This window comes from Carassius gibelio, chromosome B20 (assembly GCF_023724105.1).
Source record: "Carassius gibelio isolate Cgi1373 ecotype wild population from Czech Republic chromosome B20, carGib1.2-hapl.c, whole genome shotgun sequence".
Lineage (NCBI taxonomy): Eukaryota > Metazoa > Chordata > Actinopteri > Cypriniformes > Cyprinidae > Carassius > Carassius gibelio.
Genome location: NC_068415.1, coordinates 18,018,117 through 18,034,608, shown reverse-complemented (window position 1 = coordinate 18,034,608; position 16,492 = coordinate 18,018,117). Strand labels below are relative to the sequence as shown.

At 36.7% G+C, this 16,492-nt stretch overlaps 1 protein-coding gene across 2 annotated transcripts in view; it reads right to left on the bottom strand.

Annotated features, from left to right (window-relative positions):
• LOC127983867 (meprin A subunit beta-like) overlaps positions 1–11,813 on the bottom strand; it is an 83,938-nt gene extending 72,125 nt beyond the window's left edge. Inside the window, exons 1-7 of one of the 2 annotated variants that reach the window (XM_052586245.1) lie at positions 11,701–11,813; positions 11,403–11,483; positions 11,145–11,163; positions 11,001–11,060; positions 10,872–10,915; positions 10,539–10,617; positions 10,263–10,380 (exon numbers count right to left, since the gene is read on the bottom strand). In XM_052586245.1, the coding sequence (XP_052442205.1) occupies positions 10,263–10,380; positions 10,539–10,617; positions 10,872–10,915; positions 11,001–11,060; positions 11,145–11,163; positions 11,403–11,459 (377 nt within the window). In that variant the 5' untranslated portion in view covers positions 11,460–11,483; positions 11,701–11,813. The remainder of the gene's footprint in view (positions 1–10,262; positions 10,381–10,538; positions 10,618–10,871; positions 10,916–11,000; positions 11,061–11,144; positions 11,164–11,402; positions 11,484–11,700) is intronic. The other variant, XM_052586243.1, reaches the window with a different exon arrangement.
• Between the last annotated feature and the right edge of the window lie 4,679 nt (positions 11,814–16,492).

Sequence of the window (16,492 nt, the reverse complement as noted above, 5' to 3'; positions counted from 1 at the left end):
TCACATTGTGTACGTTACATTGTTGGTGCAATTGTTTTTTTTTTATACAATTGTTATGCAGCCCCTAACTGAGCATATAATACTCAATATATTTTCGTTATGTTATCTAGCCAATAGCTTAGGTACGTCAGGTCCCTCAGCAAAGATACCCCGAGAATAGACAATATCTAATTGGTCAAGACAACATTTGAAGTGTGGCCAAAAGACCAGTTGAAATACTCAGGACACAATCAAATCCTGCTTTTAGCTTGTAGTTTGCTTCTTAGCTTTTGCTATTAACCATGCTTTTAATCATCACTGCTAGCGTTCTTTGAGCGCGATTCCAGCATGCTTCGGCCTGCACGCCTGCTGCTACTTAGCCACGATGAGAAGAAATACCACCTAGTCTCATCAAACTTTACTTATGTTCTTTTACTTTAGTTACTTTTCTTTTCCGTTTGAGAGTTTCATGTTTTTTGAGTAAAGTTGGTAACGCTGTGTCTCCGAGTCTGACTCCGAGTGCCCGTCCAACTTCAACCAGTCCCAAACTCCGCGACTTCAGTCAACGCCCAACCACGGGCTTCCCAAGACATCACTTCAACAACTACTGAACTTCCAGCCAATCAGCAACCAGTGGTGACAAAAGTATTGGCATTCATTACTCAAGTAGAAGTATCAACTCAAGCTTTTTACTCAAGTAAAAGTGTAAAAGTACTGGTTTAAAAAAAACTACTTAAACTATAAAAGTAAAAGTACTGTAAGGAAAAACTAGGCTACCTGTTTCAGCCGCATATATGTTCATTGAAAATGAACGCACTTTAGTACAATGCAAATACATCATAGAACTAGAGATATGATCACTAGTTGCCTGTAAGTATTGTTATGGTGCAAAAAGTCAAACTTCAGAGGCATTTCATCAATAACCTTTAATGGAATGTAAATGTACATCCAAGCAATCTGCAAGGGCAAAGTTACACACGAGTTATAAAGTTGGTATAGCCTACTTATCACAACATTGTCAATCGCGTCGTCAATCGCAAACGATAATTTATTAAAATGTCTCACTAACGACCTACCTACAGTAGCATTTGGTAAATGAGCCAGTGAGAAATAATAACTTTTAAGTAGGGTCCAGTGCCTTTTCGATACTTTTAAAACGGTACCTAAACGGTACCTGAACCGATACTTAAAAAAAAGAAGAAGAAGAAAAAAAAAACTATGGGTAACATTAAAGAACATTACAAATATTTAAAATAAATCCATAGCTTTCACCTTGGATGCTCTCATTTCTCAAGTTGTGCTTCCCTTTATCTAAGGCTAATAAATGTATGTAAATGTATTTCACAATCAGGGTCATTACTTAATACAAAACCATACATAATGTTTATACTGTATCTCTGTCACTCACTCTGATATTTAGTTAAAGGGATAGTTCACTCTCAAATTAAATTTTGGTATGTTTTAGCTTACCTCAAGGACATCAAAGATGTAGGTTTCTCTGTTTCCTCAGTATTTCCCATTTTGATATTTTTAGGTCCAACCGTTCTTGTCTGTGATGCACATAATGGATGTCTATGGTCACCACCTCAAAGAGCATGCACAGAGGAGTCAAAATTAAACAATTCCCCATCGTAAGTACACATTGATGACTAAGACACGAAACGAGCGGTTTGTGTAAGAAAACGAACAGTATTTATATAGTTTTTACCTCTTGTTCACAACCACGTCCAACTGATCTGAGTGCAGGAGTGCTTCCTGATGTGACGTGCGCGCACACTCTGGTTTAGTCTGCGCAAGCGCGGAAAGCGCCGGAAGCGATCTCTCGCGCGTGTACATCACTCATTGTTTACACTTACTGCCTATGGTTTACACAGATTTCGGAAGTTTTACCTTTCACTGTGAAGATCTAAACATATTTAGACGTACAGGAAATTGCAATGGAAGACGATTTCAATATATCCATAGACAACGTTGAATTTTTTTCACAACCATATTTATCTGAACCAGAATACACAGACCAAGTACTCAGGAGTGATCCACTGCAGCAGCACGTCTTCAAGCCTCAGAGACAGAGATCTCTTCAAAATTGGTGGTGTTTTAGTAGCAAGTGTTGTGAGATGCCAACAGAAGTGGAGAGCATATGTTGTCATGAATGGAACAACTACAAGACGACGACGAGGACATTGACAGTATCGCATCACACTCCTACCTGCCTGACTGAAGATCCTTAGTTTTCATCTGCTGTTGAGACCCAGCGTTTTGCAGGTTGTGTTTAGTTTGCCACGTATAAACTGTAGGCGACGTCCAATGCCAGAGGGACCCAATGGCACGCTGTCAATAGAGTGAGTAATGTGTTGTATTTTTATTATAAACGCAACAATTATAGGGTGCATTATAAACAAATTAATTAATTACAATTACTGCATTATATTTCAGACAGTGCAGATTGATGGCGTAGCGTGTGGTAAACAATGAGTGATGTGCGTGCACGAGAGATCACATCCGGGGCTTTCCGTGCTTGCACAGACTAAAGCCAGAGCGCGCGCGCACGTCACATCGGGAAGCACTCGTGTACTCAGATCAGTTGGACGTGGTTGTGTACAAGAGGTGCAAACGATATAAATACTGTTAGTTTTCTTACACAAACCGCTCGTTTCATGTCTTAGGTCATCAATGTGTACTTACAATGGGGAATTGTTTAATTTTGACTACTCTGTGCATGCTCTTTGAGGTGGTGACCATAGACATCCATTATGTGAGTCACAGACAAGAATGGTTGGACCTAAAAATATCAAAATGGGAAATACTGAGGAAACAAAGAAACCTACATCTTGGATGTCCTTGAGGTAAGCTAAAACATATCAAAATTTAATTTGAGAGTGAACTATCCCTTTAAGATGAGTGCTGTCAGTCACTGTGTTTAATCAGTTCTGTGAATTACTGTATGCTCATTCTTTATAAAGTTGCAACAATGTCGTTTTTAAAATGTACTCCGCAAAAGTCTTAGGCACATTACTATTTTCACCTCAAAAAAGGGTTTTAAGCCAGTTATTTATATATTTTGCTGTAGTGTGTCAGTAGGAAATATCAGTTTGCCTTTAATTTTAATAATAACCTAGTGCGAATTTGAATGCACAAGCAGTCTGACAATGGCAAAATTAATGTTTGGAAATGTAAACTGATATTTTCTACTGACACACTATAGCAAGATATATAAATAACTGGTTGAACACCATTCTTTTAAGTGAAAATACTAACGTGGCTAAGACTTTTGCACAGTAGTGTATGTATAAAGTATGTATGATTGAATTAAGTATATTTAAATAAGTGTAATTAAAGGTGCCATCTGTAATGTTTGGCAAAAAAAATCAAGTCATACTCCACATTCCATACCAGATGGGGGCAGTATGCCTCAATAAAGTGAATTGGTCTACTCTAGAGTAACAAACGAGAAACGGCATAGTCTCTATGCTCCGCCCCTACTTTCACAACAACACTACAGCCATAGCCGAAGCCTAACTGTGCGTTCACACCGCCGGCGTCTAGAGCGTCAAAAATCACTCTTGCCACTCTGTTCACGACGCTGCAGAAAGATTTGTGAGCGCTCAGACGCTCTAACGTAGATCAAATGCTTATTTTGTATTTAAAGCGGCCGCAAAGCAAACAAGCTTGTTGATCTCGTGCAGACTAACCACAAGGAGTTATAACCTCATTAAATATTTTTGTGGACGAAATATTAGGATCATTTACTTAAAATGAACAATCTCAGACACCTTGGTCCACGTATCACTTTAAATTTATTTTTTTATGTCCCTGTAGGCAAACAGGGACACATCATAGATTAATACAAACGCTAAACAGCAATAATCAACCTGTCCTTTATTCTGCTTGAGAACTAATGTGCCAACTCTCAAGCATTCACCGTGAGACAGACGCAATTAACTCTTTACACACGCTTTCACGCCACACATCAATTTTTTCACGCACAGAAAAACCACGAAGCAAAGAGGACACGGAGACCAACAGACTAGACAGAGCAGGTTAGTTATGATACATAGGGCTGTGCAAAAAATCGAATGCGATTTTCATGCACCTCTCATCAGTAAAGACGCTCCTGTAATTAGAAGTATATCTCCAGCATGTGCATTCAGATCAGGGTTGCCAGGTTTTCACAACAAATCCTGCCCAGTTGCTTCTTAAAACTAGTCCAAAACTAGCCCAATCGCGTTTCCGGGAGGTTCCCCGATAAAAATTGCTTCCCGGGGTTAAAATATAAACTTTTGGGAAGGGTTTCCATGGTAAAATTAGCATTTTAGGGGCTAAATATCATGTTATTGGTATTGGGATTGCTTCAAACCGCGGACATGAAAAACAACCGCAGACTTGGCAACACTGGTTCAGGTGGAGCGGCAGTTACTGCACAGAGCCTTAGTTTACCGACAACTAACACAAAATCGCTTTCAAAATCGACAAAGAATCGCCTGCGATTTTAACATCGATGTTGTGTAGATTGTCAGTGAATTACGGCTCTGTGTAGTAAATGCCAACCAGTGTTGCCAAGTCTGTGGTGGTTGTTTTTCATGTCCGCTGGTCACAGCGACCCCAATACAAATAACGTGATATTTAGCCCCTAAAATGCGAATTTTACCAAGGCAACCCTGCTAAAAAAAAACTATATTTTAACCCCGGGAAGCAATGTTTTATCGGGGAACCTTCTGGAAGCGAGATTGGGCTAGTTTTGAGAAGCAACTGGGCAGGATTTGTTGTGAAAACCTGGCAATCCTGATCTGAACACACTTGCTGAGATATACTCCTAATTACAGGAGCGTCTTTACTGATGAGATGTACATGAGTAAAGACATGCAATGCCCTATATAATAAAATGGGTGACGTTCTTATTGGATTGGATTTGTGATTCCGAGCGCGGTTGTTTCCCTGTAGCGGGTGTTGGTCTCTTGCCAAGGGCTTCAGCTATCCTTCCGCTCTTTTCCCTGAACTGAAAGTAGTGGGCTGTACTTTCCACACGATTGACATCAGGTTCAAGTACTAGCCCACAAGCCCTGCGAGTTATTCGTGTATTGCAGGTTGGCTGGTGGATATGTTGCCCGCATACCGCCTCCCACGGCCGAAACTGGTATTACAACACCTGTCGGGCCGGGGTTAGTAATGCTAATGCTAATTAAGGTTGATATCTCTGCAGCACTATAACTTGACATTTTTTTAATGACATCATCGCCCTTATTTCTTCTCATTCTTTTGATGCGTGTAGGTCATGTTATGGATATTTTTACCTCAATTTCTGCATATGGCACATTTAAAGTATGTGTTCGTTCATATGTGTTAAGGGTTACACTGTAAAAAATTGCTGTAGTTTCTACAGCAAAATTTTACAGAATTTTACTGTATAAACATTTTACAAGATGCAGCTGTAATTGTTTTGAAAAGTGCTGTTTTCAAAACAAGTTTTAATATAGTTATAAATGTATAACTGAGACAAGATGATAAAAAAAAAAAAACTGTAATTTTATTACCTTAATGCTGGAAAGACCTTTATTTTATTATTATTATTTGTTTATACTAGCCCATCATCCATCTAACCATCCACTCAGAGTTAAGAGCTGTTCAGATTCAAACTCATCATTGTGCACTGTATGAAATGGTAGGTTGGCCTTCACTTCATATAAGAAGGTACAAGCACTGGCTCATACTTGTGTATAAGGCATTAGTTGGCCAGCTTCATCAATATATGAATAATCTATTAACTTATAATAGTCAAGGGTATAATATACGTTCAAGTAGATATATTTTTTTAAATGTTCCTTTAATGAAGACAGAGTTTGGAAAAACTGCTTTTATTTATCCCGCATCAGCTGCTTGGAATGAGATCCAAAGATCATTGAAACTTGATGTACTTATTTCAATTAATGAGTTCAAGTTATAGTTCAACCAAACATTCAAATCTGTACTTGCTCTTAACGTTTAATCTTGTTTTATTGCTGTATATGTGTGTGTGTTGTGCAACTTGTTTTATGTAGTTATGTATATTGTGTGCTGCTACCTTGGCCAGGGCTCACTTGTAAATGAGATATTTATCTCAATGTGATTATTTCCCTGGTTAAATAAAGGTTTAATAAAAACTGCAGCTCCGCAGTGAGTCAGTGTCATGGACGGAGGTCAGAGCAAGTTTAAATATATTTTACTATATCTACGGACGCCCCACTAAGCTAAAAGTGTGTCTAAACTTGTTGACATCACACTATAGTGTCAAATCATCTGAACACAGTATCAGTACATTTCATCATAAACAGAACGAGCATCAGTTCACTGATGGGGATCGTGTCCAGTGTATCCATCACTGGGTTCTGTTGTCTTATGTCAGATCACGCCACTCGTGTCCAGGGTAAACCTGGCGTGCGTTTTTTAATGTGTTATGTTACAGCCCTGCTTGTTTTTAATGTTTTTAATAAATATCTGTATTGCCTGCATGATTATATCATCATATTATTTTACTGCAGCAGAGTCTGTGAGAGTAGCTAGAGCAGCAACAACTTCCTTCCGCGCTCAGAGCATCAGCTCCGCGCGCACTGATACTAGAAACACCTATCCGCCTTCAGTATGTTTGAAATGTTATGTGCATAACGTAGCCTATATAAAATAATAATAATAAAAAAATAACAGGAGAGTTGTGGCTTAGGAAAGTGGCTTAGGCTATGGTTTAGGTGTGTAAGCTTTTTTCCCTATCCCATGCCAAACTAATAGCATTGTAAGCATTAAATCTTTAATTGCTGCTTTCTGCTGTGCAAATTTTGTTTGTGAGGAAAATAACAGTACATTTTTGTCAGTTATTTTATCTAAACAGATCGATTAATTTCTTCAAGATTTCAAAATCAAATAGCCTACTGATGATGTAGTAGGACTGTAAGATTGCATTTGTTTGAATGCATTATTGCTAAAGCGATTGCGTGTGAATGTGCTGTATCTGTTTAAATCATGCTTAAATCCGAAAATAATCAGTAATAGAAACAGACAAACTCCTTAGCCTTTAACATCCCGCTCGACTCTTGCAGTCATTAAAACCTGATCAAACCATAGCTAATTATGTTCAACATGAATTATTGCTGAATATCCAGTTATTTACGGGCTGTTGGCATGAATTGTACTCGTGATGGAGCCTCTTGAAGCGAGTGAAAACCACGACGCTCAGACTCTTAATATCCTCTCCTTGCTCCAGTCAGAATCACAGGCTCCGCTCATCCTTTGCTCGGCAGCGTGTCTCTGTCAGACTTGCGGGGAGGGTTGAGCCACTCAGAACTACGGGAACCTGAATGGAGCGTCGGTGGATGTTAAAAAGAAAACAGATTTTCATTCATACAAACCGATGTAAATTACAAATTTGAGTTAAAGAGCCAGTAAGATGAAAATTCTAAGCTTCTTATCACTGTTTATAAGTCCTGTACAATAGGTTTAAATCCATCCCAGGTTAAAAAACATTGTCATTTTGTCAAAATATCATTTTAAAATTACCTCAATTTTCAGAGATCCCTAAACGGTTCTGGCAAAGCTGTTCAAAAGATTCAGTTTCCTTAAACCCCACCTTTCAACTGACATAGTCAGTTTTGATTGGTACGTTGTTCCGCACACAACTTCAAGGTAAACAATGCTTTAGCATCTTTTTGGGGTGAATTATGTCTTATTCCTCTCACCGCGAAGCAAACAGTAAAATAAAAAACTTGAACAGTCTTGCTGCTTTTTCTTCTGTGTGGGTGTATTCAAGCCGTGCGCTTCAGTTTGAATCTGAATAGCGCGTTCAGCGCAGGGGCATGGTCACATTAGATATAATAAAGGGAGACGTGAATAACGGACATCGCGTTGTTTTCATATGGATTACTTTATCACTGAATATCTGTTAGCAGCACTTGTTTAGTTTTAAAGAAGACATGTCAAGCTTTCTATAGATACAGTATCTCTTTCATGTCTCTTCGTTGAGTATTCACGGAGTTACACTTCATTTTAATGACGTGTTTGTAAATGAAGATCAGCGCAGATAAAGGATGCAGACAGCACACATACTGATAAGATGCTCGGGAAGAAAACAAACACATAACTTCATAATCATACTTCGCGTTGTGATTCGGAGATGCTTGTTGGTCCAAATGAAGTTGGTAATGAACCCTCTTTTATGGCCAAACGCTTTGAAAATCCCACCTTGAACTCACCGAGATTAGAAAAGCAGTCATCAGTGAAATGTTGTGAACACAACAAAAGGGATTTGTTGTACTGCTTTGGTAAAACTGAATTTTAGCCATTGGTTCTTCTGATCTTCATTCTTTGGCAGTGAAAATAAAACAAACTTGCCTTTACAATTAAAAACACACTGTCTCCTCGACATGATGCTATCACACCAACCAGAGCGTCTGTGTGGGGGGTGGGGCAGGTCAGAGCTTTGTTTCTCCCAAGACGGTAGGCGGAGATTATTATGCAAAGTGTTCCTAGTGATGTACATAGAGATGGGCAAAAGATTTGAAATCTATAACGACTTGTTTCAGCGATTCAGAGTCGACTACTTACTTTAGAAGCCAATAACTTTATAAATCGTGTATTTTTTGGTTTAATTACTTTGCACATTGTTTACACTGATGGACAGCTACACCATACACTGTAATACAGGTAATTTTTGATTTCCCATCTGTGTGGCTCTTTAAGCGATAAAATCGATTTATCACCCAGCCCTACATGCTTTCATATAATTTAATAAAAAAAAAAAAAATGCAGCTGCATTTAAATGCAGGTGTGTAAAATATGTGCAAAATTTGCACTGCACGTGTGATGGTAGATGTGCAGCATCAACCAAGATTGAACAAGACTGAACAAGATTGGTTATACTGTATTTTGGAATGTTGGTTGTAACATTGAAACACCACAACTACTACAGATAATAATAATAATAATAATAATAATAATAATAATAATAATAATAATAATAATAATAATAATAATGTAAAAATGTAAAACTCTAACTGTACCAGTGATAATAGGAGAATTATGAACATTAAAGAAAGGTTTCATTCATAACTTAAAAATGCTCCCAGGACATCTGTCAGCTAGTGAAGTACAAAAGATCACACTCATGGGCACTGCACATATCCTTCGTAAGGTGCTTGGGTAAATTGCTGTGATCTCTTGTTGAGATCTGGATTCACCAGTACAACCACAAATAAATGTGAGAAGAATAGATTTTAATGCTGTATAATAATAATAATAATAATAATAATAATAATAATAGTAATAGTAACTCTGTGAACAAGTGACCGATTTCAGCATCTAGTCTAAGGGAAGGGGTGCTTTGGATTCTAGAAAGCATTTGTTTGGACAGAAAGTTTGACCAGAAGCTGAAAAATAGTTTATTCATATTGAGAAAAGTTAGAGACTGTGGGCCCTATTTTAACGATCTAAACCCAAAGTGTAAAGTGCACAGCGCAGGTGCACCCAGGGCGTGTCCAAATCCACTTTTGCTATTTTAACGACGGAAAAACGGTTGGCACCTGTGCGCATGGTCTAAGCGGGCTGTCCCTATTCTCTTAATGAGTAATGGGTGTTTTTTGGGCGTAACGTGCAATCAGAGTCTCATATTCCATGACATATTTCTCAGTATATATATATATATATATATATATATATATATATATATATATATAATTAGCCTAGAAAAAAAATCTTATGCATTGCAATCCTTTAATTTTTAATATTTGGCATGTTTGTGTGCTGCTGTGCGTCCCTGTGTTTAATAAGCAGCATGTATGCTCTTTAAATAACAAAGAAAAAACATTAACTTTAGACTTTAGACCAGGTTTGAGTTGGTCTATGGCGCAGCTTCTTAAAATAGCAATGCACCAGCAATGCGCCTGAACACCTCTTTTTTAGACCAGCACGCCCATGGGCGCAAAAATGAGCGCAAATGCATTTGCTAATTAAACAACATGGCGCTGGATGGGAAAATGCGTTGCGTCGCATTGTGCCAGGTGTATGATAGGGCCCTGTAAGTTTTGAATGGTTACATCTTTAAATGCTAATTTTTTAATTGTTTTGGAGCACACTATAGCTTACAGATAACATATTCATACTCAAAAACAAAACAAAAAATCTTAAATTTTGATTCCATGGGGACTTTAAAAATAAGATTTTGTTTGAAAGAAATGTGACATCCATTTACATAAATGTGAATGGCATTTTGATTATTGCACAATGTGTGATGATGAGTTTATGTAATGTGTGTGTTTTCTTACCCATCGTCTTTAAATATGAAAATGTAGTTTGGCTCTCCATCCCAGGGTTTAAAGTCAATACAGGTCTTAAGTCTGTATTGCTCAAGTGCTCTCAGTACCACACCTTTAGCATTGATTTCTATAGAAAAAAAGAATAATAATAATAAATAAATAAAATAAGAAAATAATGAGGACAGTGAGTGAGTAATTTGGATCAAATATTAAGTTAGAATTATAATATCAGATACAAAGCATAAATTCAACAGAACTGAATCAGTTATTATTATATTCACAGACCGAGGCTGCTGTCTAGGACATATGGCACAGTGGTTGGCCATCGATACTTTTCACCCAAAATAGTGTTTCTGTCTTCTCCCTGTTAAATATAAACAAACAAGGATTTATTTTATTTAAATAAAATGTTTTAATTTTTATGTTTGTGATGTTTAGTGTATCTAACTGTATTTACACATAAGTCTGACCTCTTGAGGTTAATGTTGACAATTTCTGAAAGTTAAGAATGTCATTAAAAAATATATATTTTTTTTTTTTAGGCCCAGAGATTCAGGCCCAAATTTGTATCCTGTTTGTGGAAAGTAGCATGAGAATTTGTTCAAAGAAAACACTGACCTCATTTATCAGAATGTCTCCTTCCACCAGGTCAAGTCCTGCCACTGTTGAATGAGACAGCAGTTAATGCAAAACTATTATAGAAATTATGCTACAGATTTAAGATGCAATATTAATGTTTCCACAAACCTTCATTTATTTCAAATATATCCAGTTCTTTTCCATTATCCACATCAATCACTGTATTGCCTACACAAAAGGTCAAATTCTGAAAATAATATATATCAATAGAAAAAACTGTTATATTAAAATTATGTGAATGTTATGACTCACCTGTGAGTGAAGATGTTGGCTTTTAAAGAAAACATTTGAGAGATAAGTGTCAGAGGTGCACATTTACAACAACAAGCTATTACAGTGTAAGTTTTGATATTGTATGAAATAACCACAAAGTATCATAAAACTTATTCAGTCTTCAACAAGGTCATTGTATTTTAATATAACAATAGCTGTGTAAGTTTTGCTTTAACACAATATGAATTAACACATGATCGCAAAATTGTTTCTCTGACATCTGAATTCTGTACTCACCAAACACAGGGCTGTGGCACATCCACACAGAATCAGTAATGTATGGAGAGACGCCATGAGAACTTCACTCTGAGACGCTCTCTTCAGAACATCAGCGCATTGTGTATTAACCAATTTATAGAACAAAAGAGCGTAGTCTGCAGTGATATGAGCTTGTATCCGATAGTTTATGATTTACTACACTAATGGTAAACTTGATATTATTAGACATGGTATAAGTTATTATTGATAACGATTTGGCTAAAAGTTAGAAGGAGTTTGATTCACATAAATGACAATTTGCTGAAGATTTACTCACCCTTGGTATGGAAAAATGTTTCCAACTCTTGTTGTGAAACAATAACTAAAACAATATAAAAAAAACAAGGTTTATTCTTGCAAGAAAGTCAGACAATCATACAGAGCATCTGCACAGTGTGTGACAAAGAGGAACTCTTCTACTCAGTATTTGTATCCCAATCAAACCAGGATGTTTCTATCTCATCCAATCATAATGCATACTCATATGTCTCCTTTTAGGGTATCTATTTCCTCCATTATTTTATATCATAAGCTTTACATCGATGTATGGTTTGTTAGGATAGGAAAATATTTGGCTGAAATACAACTATTTAAAAATCTGGAATCCAAGGGTGCAAAACGTTTTGATATACAGTACAGACCAAAAGTTTGGAAACACCTTCTCATTCAAAGAGTTTTCTTTATCTTCATGACTATGAAAATTGTAAAGTCACACTGAAGGCATCAAGGGCTATTTGACCAAGAAGGAGAGTGATGGGGTGCTGCTCCAGATGACCTGGCCTCCACAGTCACCGGACCTGAACCCAATCGAAATGGTTTAGGGGTGAGCTGGACCGCAGACACAAGGCAGAAGAGCCAACAAGTGCTAAGCATCTCTCGGGGAACTCCTTGAAGACTGTTGGAAGAGCATTTCAGGTGACTACCTCTTGAAGCTCATCAAGAGAATGCCAAGAGTGAGCAAAGCAGTAATCAAAGCAAAAGGTGGCTACTTTGAAGAACCTAGAATATGACATATTTTCAGTTGTTTCACACTTTTTTTGTTATGTTTATAATTCCATATATAATTCCACATTATTGGAATTACATGTTAATTCATAGTTTTGATGCCTTCAGTGTGAATCTACAATTTTCATAGTCATGAAAATAAAGAAAACTCTTTGAATGAGAAGGTGTGACCAAACTTTTGTTTTGTCTGTACTGTATATATATCTGTCTTGTTAAAACGAACATTGGGTGTTTGAGTGGATGTTTTTTGGGCGGCTAAATGACACAGATCCCTTAAAAGTAGTTAGTTTCACAATCGAGTTAAGACCATTTAAAACCATTAGATGTTTTACAATCGCTTGATGTCTAACTGATATGCACACACCAGTAATCACACAGACACCAGATGCCGGACACGTTCACGTTTCGATGCATAACTTGAGACTATGTTCTCTTTCCTTGCCATATTGTTAAACCGAGTAATTTTAATTACATATGTCTGGTTTATTTACTAGATAACGTGACACAAGTTTGACAGAAGGGAAGTGTGTGTTTGTGTGTGTGTTAATTGACATAGCTTGAGAAATTAAGATTGACAAAAATAAAAGATCTATCGACGGAATAGATTAGAAGTCGTAGATTAGAGTAATTAATTTAAAGAGCCACACAGATGGGAAATCTAAAATTACCTGTATTACAGTGTATGGTGTAGCTGTCCATCAGTGTAAACAATGTGCAAAGTAATTAAACCAAAAAGTACACGATTTATGAAGTTATTGGCTTCTAGTCACCCATGGTGGAATAGACTAAATCTGGGAAATCATCATCATCATTTTAGGGCACCTGTGTTTACATCATCATTTGGTGAAATTAGATTATTTTTCTCTATTTTTGCAAAGGTCCACATGTCTGAAATAGAATCAGAAAGTTAAATTCATTAGGCAGTAATCTGCTGCATGTCTCTTATTGCCACTAGTTTAGTTGCTTGGGCTGAATAGACTTCAATAACACAGACAAAATCACATCATGTTCCGTAGTTACAGTATAGCCAACCTTGTTTTTCCTGTCTCAGGGTCTCTAGAGGCTGACCCCTAAACAAAAAGCATCATGTCAGCATTGTCAAAGAGGGTCTCTCTGAGGTCTGGCCATTGCTTCCAAACAGCTTCAAGCACAGTTACACAGTAAAGTTATACCTTCTTCTTAACAGAGTGGTAAGATTTAACACAGAGCAGTGTTTCACTGTCATATTATATATATATATATATATATATATATATATATATATATATATATATATATATATATATATATATATATATATATATATATATATATAATTTTTTTTTCTTTATTTTTTTTAGAAATACAGTGTGGTATCTTAGCCAGTGAGCAGTAGACAGATATGAAGTTTCCTGTTTCAGCAGAATTATTGACACAGCGTGTGTAACCAGCAGTGTTGCATCAGTGTAACCAATGATTTCTTGGGAAACCATTATGGTTTTTTCTACTTTTTTTCTAAAATTTTCTAGAAAAATTACCTACTGGTTTCAACCTGCACCCATGCAACTGCACAAATGTCATACAGCCATTTTTTTCATCCACAGTCTGCACAAATGGATCACATCAGTTAGACACAGAGAAGGCGTGCTCAGTAATTTCATTTTCAAACTTTGAAGACATTTTCTGCCTTTTCAGTCCATTTCACTTTGTCATGAGACTGTAAACACTTCTCACGAGTCAGTGCGTTCTGAGGGGCTTCTAGGATTGCATAATTTGTGATGAATGTGCTACAATGTGAACACCTTCCAAAGAATGACAAAAGTTGTTTCTTTGTAGCTGGTTTTGGAATTTTTTGAATGGCCTCAACCAGTTTTGTCAGTTCCTCTCTCCTTTAATGACATTCACCGAAAAAATGTAACTTGGTGTTGTGCAAACTGTAACTTTGACAAGCTTGCTTTATGACCAGTTTAACAGTGTCTTTTTCACACCGCTCCTTTGTTGGTCTGCATACTATGAAGTGGTGCAGGTGTCAGGAGTAATGGTTCTTTAAACTTTCCCATTTAAATTGAATGCAAACCAGAATTGACTGGGTATACTTGCATACTGATCTGTCATTAGCCAGATCGACCATAGAAAAACATTTGGCATCTGATGGCACTTGAGACATTATTAGCACATTTGGTGCATGCGTCTAAACTGCAGTGTTAGTAGCTTGTCTTGCACAAAACTCCACTGAGTTGGCTGACCTTTGTCTCTTATTCTTTTGACCGGACACAATAGGGTTCATACTGGAGAGTCATTACATGGCACAATAATGCCCACTTTTTTTAGCCATTTGGCCACAGTGGTCATACCATAAATTACTTTTTTTTTAGAGGGTATTTTGGTTTACATACTTGTGATCAGATTCTGATGCTATAACCACTGGTCCAGCTCCTTTTATTAAATCCACTTTGTACTTATGTTAAGCCAATGTGATCTCATGAGAACTTGTATTTATTTCATGTAAAAAGTGGTTTTATAAAATGTTCTATAAAATGTACATTTACTTATGTTTAGAAAAAAAAAACATAATGTGAAACAAGACTACACTTTAAACTCTTAAAATTTATAAAATTAATGCAGTCTTACCCTGTACTTAAGTCATATTTACTTTGATATGTATTCTCTGACATGCTGTGAACCACAATAGAACCATAAAATACGCCAAAAAGCAAACTTTATTTGTGCACTGTAATCCTAATCGTCAGAATCCATATGACTGCAAAGAACCGAAGCAAACTACAGAATTCTGAGCAGCAGCAATACCTGCATTGACACGCTTATTACAAATAAAAAAAATCAAAATCAAATGTTCATTGGCTCTTGTCTGCTTCATCACAGATTGCGACATGCAGTGTTTCTGGTGAGGTGTATTTGAATGAGAAATAGGCCCATTCATGACGTGGATCAGGATAATAATCTGGACTATATTTTCAGCGATTAAAAACTTCAATTCTACTTTGCCCCTCACACAAACCTACTGAATTCCGCTGGAGAGGAGTGCGGCTGGAATGCCTCATCTTTTGGACTGGATACTACTTTTGATATTTTGCAATAAATTAATTATTTCTAAAATAACTATGGTTAGGAGTGGGATTAATTAAGGGGATAGAGATCTGGAACAAAACCGACTTTTCCCAGTTTTAAGAACCAACTTAAGCAATGGCTTAAAACAAATCAAGTATGTGCCCACTAATGATAATTGTTGTAATTTAGATAAATGGGTACGGTTCATTTTATTACTTTATAAGTGTATGTATGTATACCAAACTAGATCAAGCACTTGGCAGCATCTAAAAGCACTTTAAGAAATGGATAATGCACTTAATGCACTTTGAGTAGCACTTTACTGTGTATGTGTATATGTGTGTGTCCGTCATGTCCGTCCGTATGAGTATGCCATATTAGATGCCCTGTTTGCTAACTGCGGCCTTTCTTGTACGTTGTTGTTAAATGTAGTGTCTTTTAAATTAAGTCGAATCATGTTAAAATTAAATGTTTAGCTTTGTTACTAGGTATCGTTGAGGACCTCACATGGGACTACAAATGTAAAATAGCCTGGGGGCTAACTTTGGCATATGTACATTACTGAAAAGCTATGTTCATTCATATGCACTGTCCCTATTAAATAAATAAATAAAATAAAATAAATAAAGTCAATGTAACCAGTTTAATAGTTTTTTCTTTTATTTTTCTACAGTGAATTTTAATATTTTGAATGTACTAAGCCATTATAATATGATGGTGCCTTATATGTGGTGGTGGTGATAATATGATGTTGTCTCATATGTGGTGGTGGTGACAGCTCAGTCATGTCAGAAGAGCAGACCAACATCTTAGAGAAGCAGTCAAAGGAAGAAGGCTGAGATCAGTCAGGACAAGTACAAGAGAGTCCTCCTCATTATCAGATAATAGACTCTGGCTTGTGTCAATACTGTGAATTTTTCTGGACTATTCCTCCAATACTTGTGCTACAATAATGAACTGGTCTGGATTTTTTTCAATCATGTTTCTTTTTTTGAATCGGTTCCACAATGTAACTG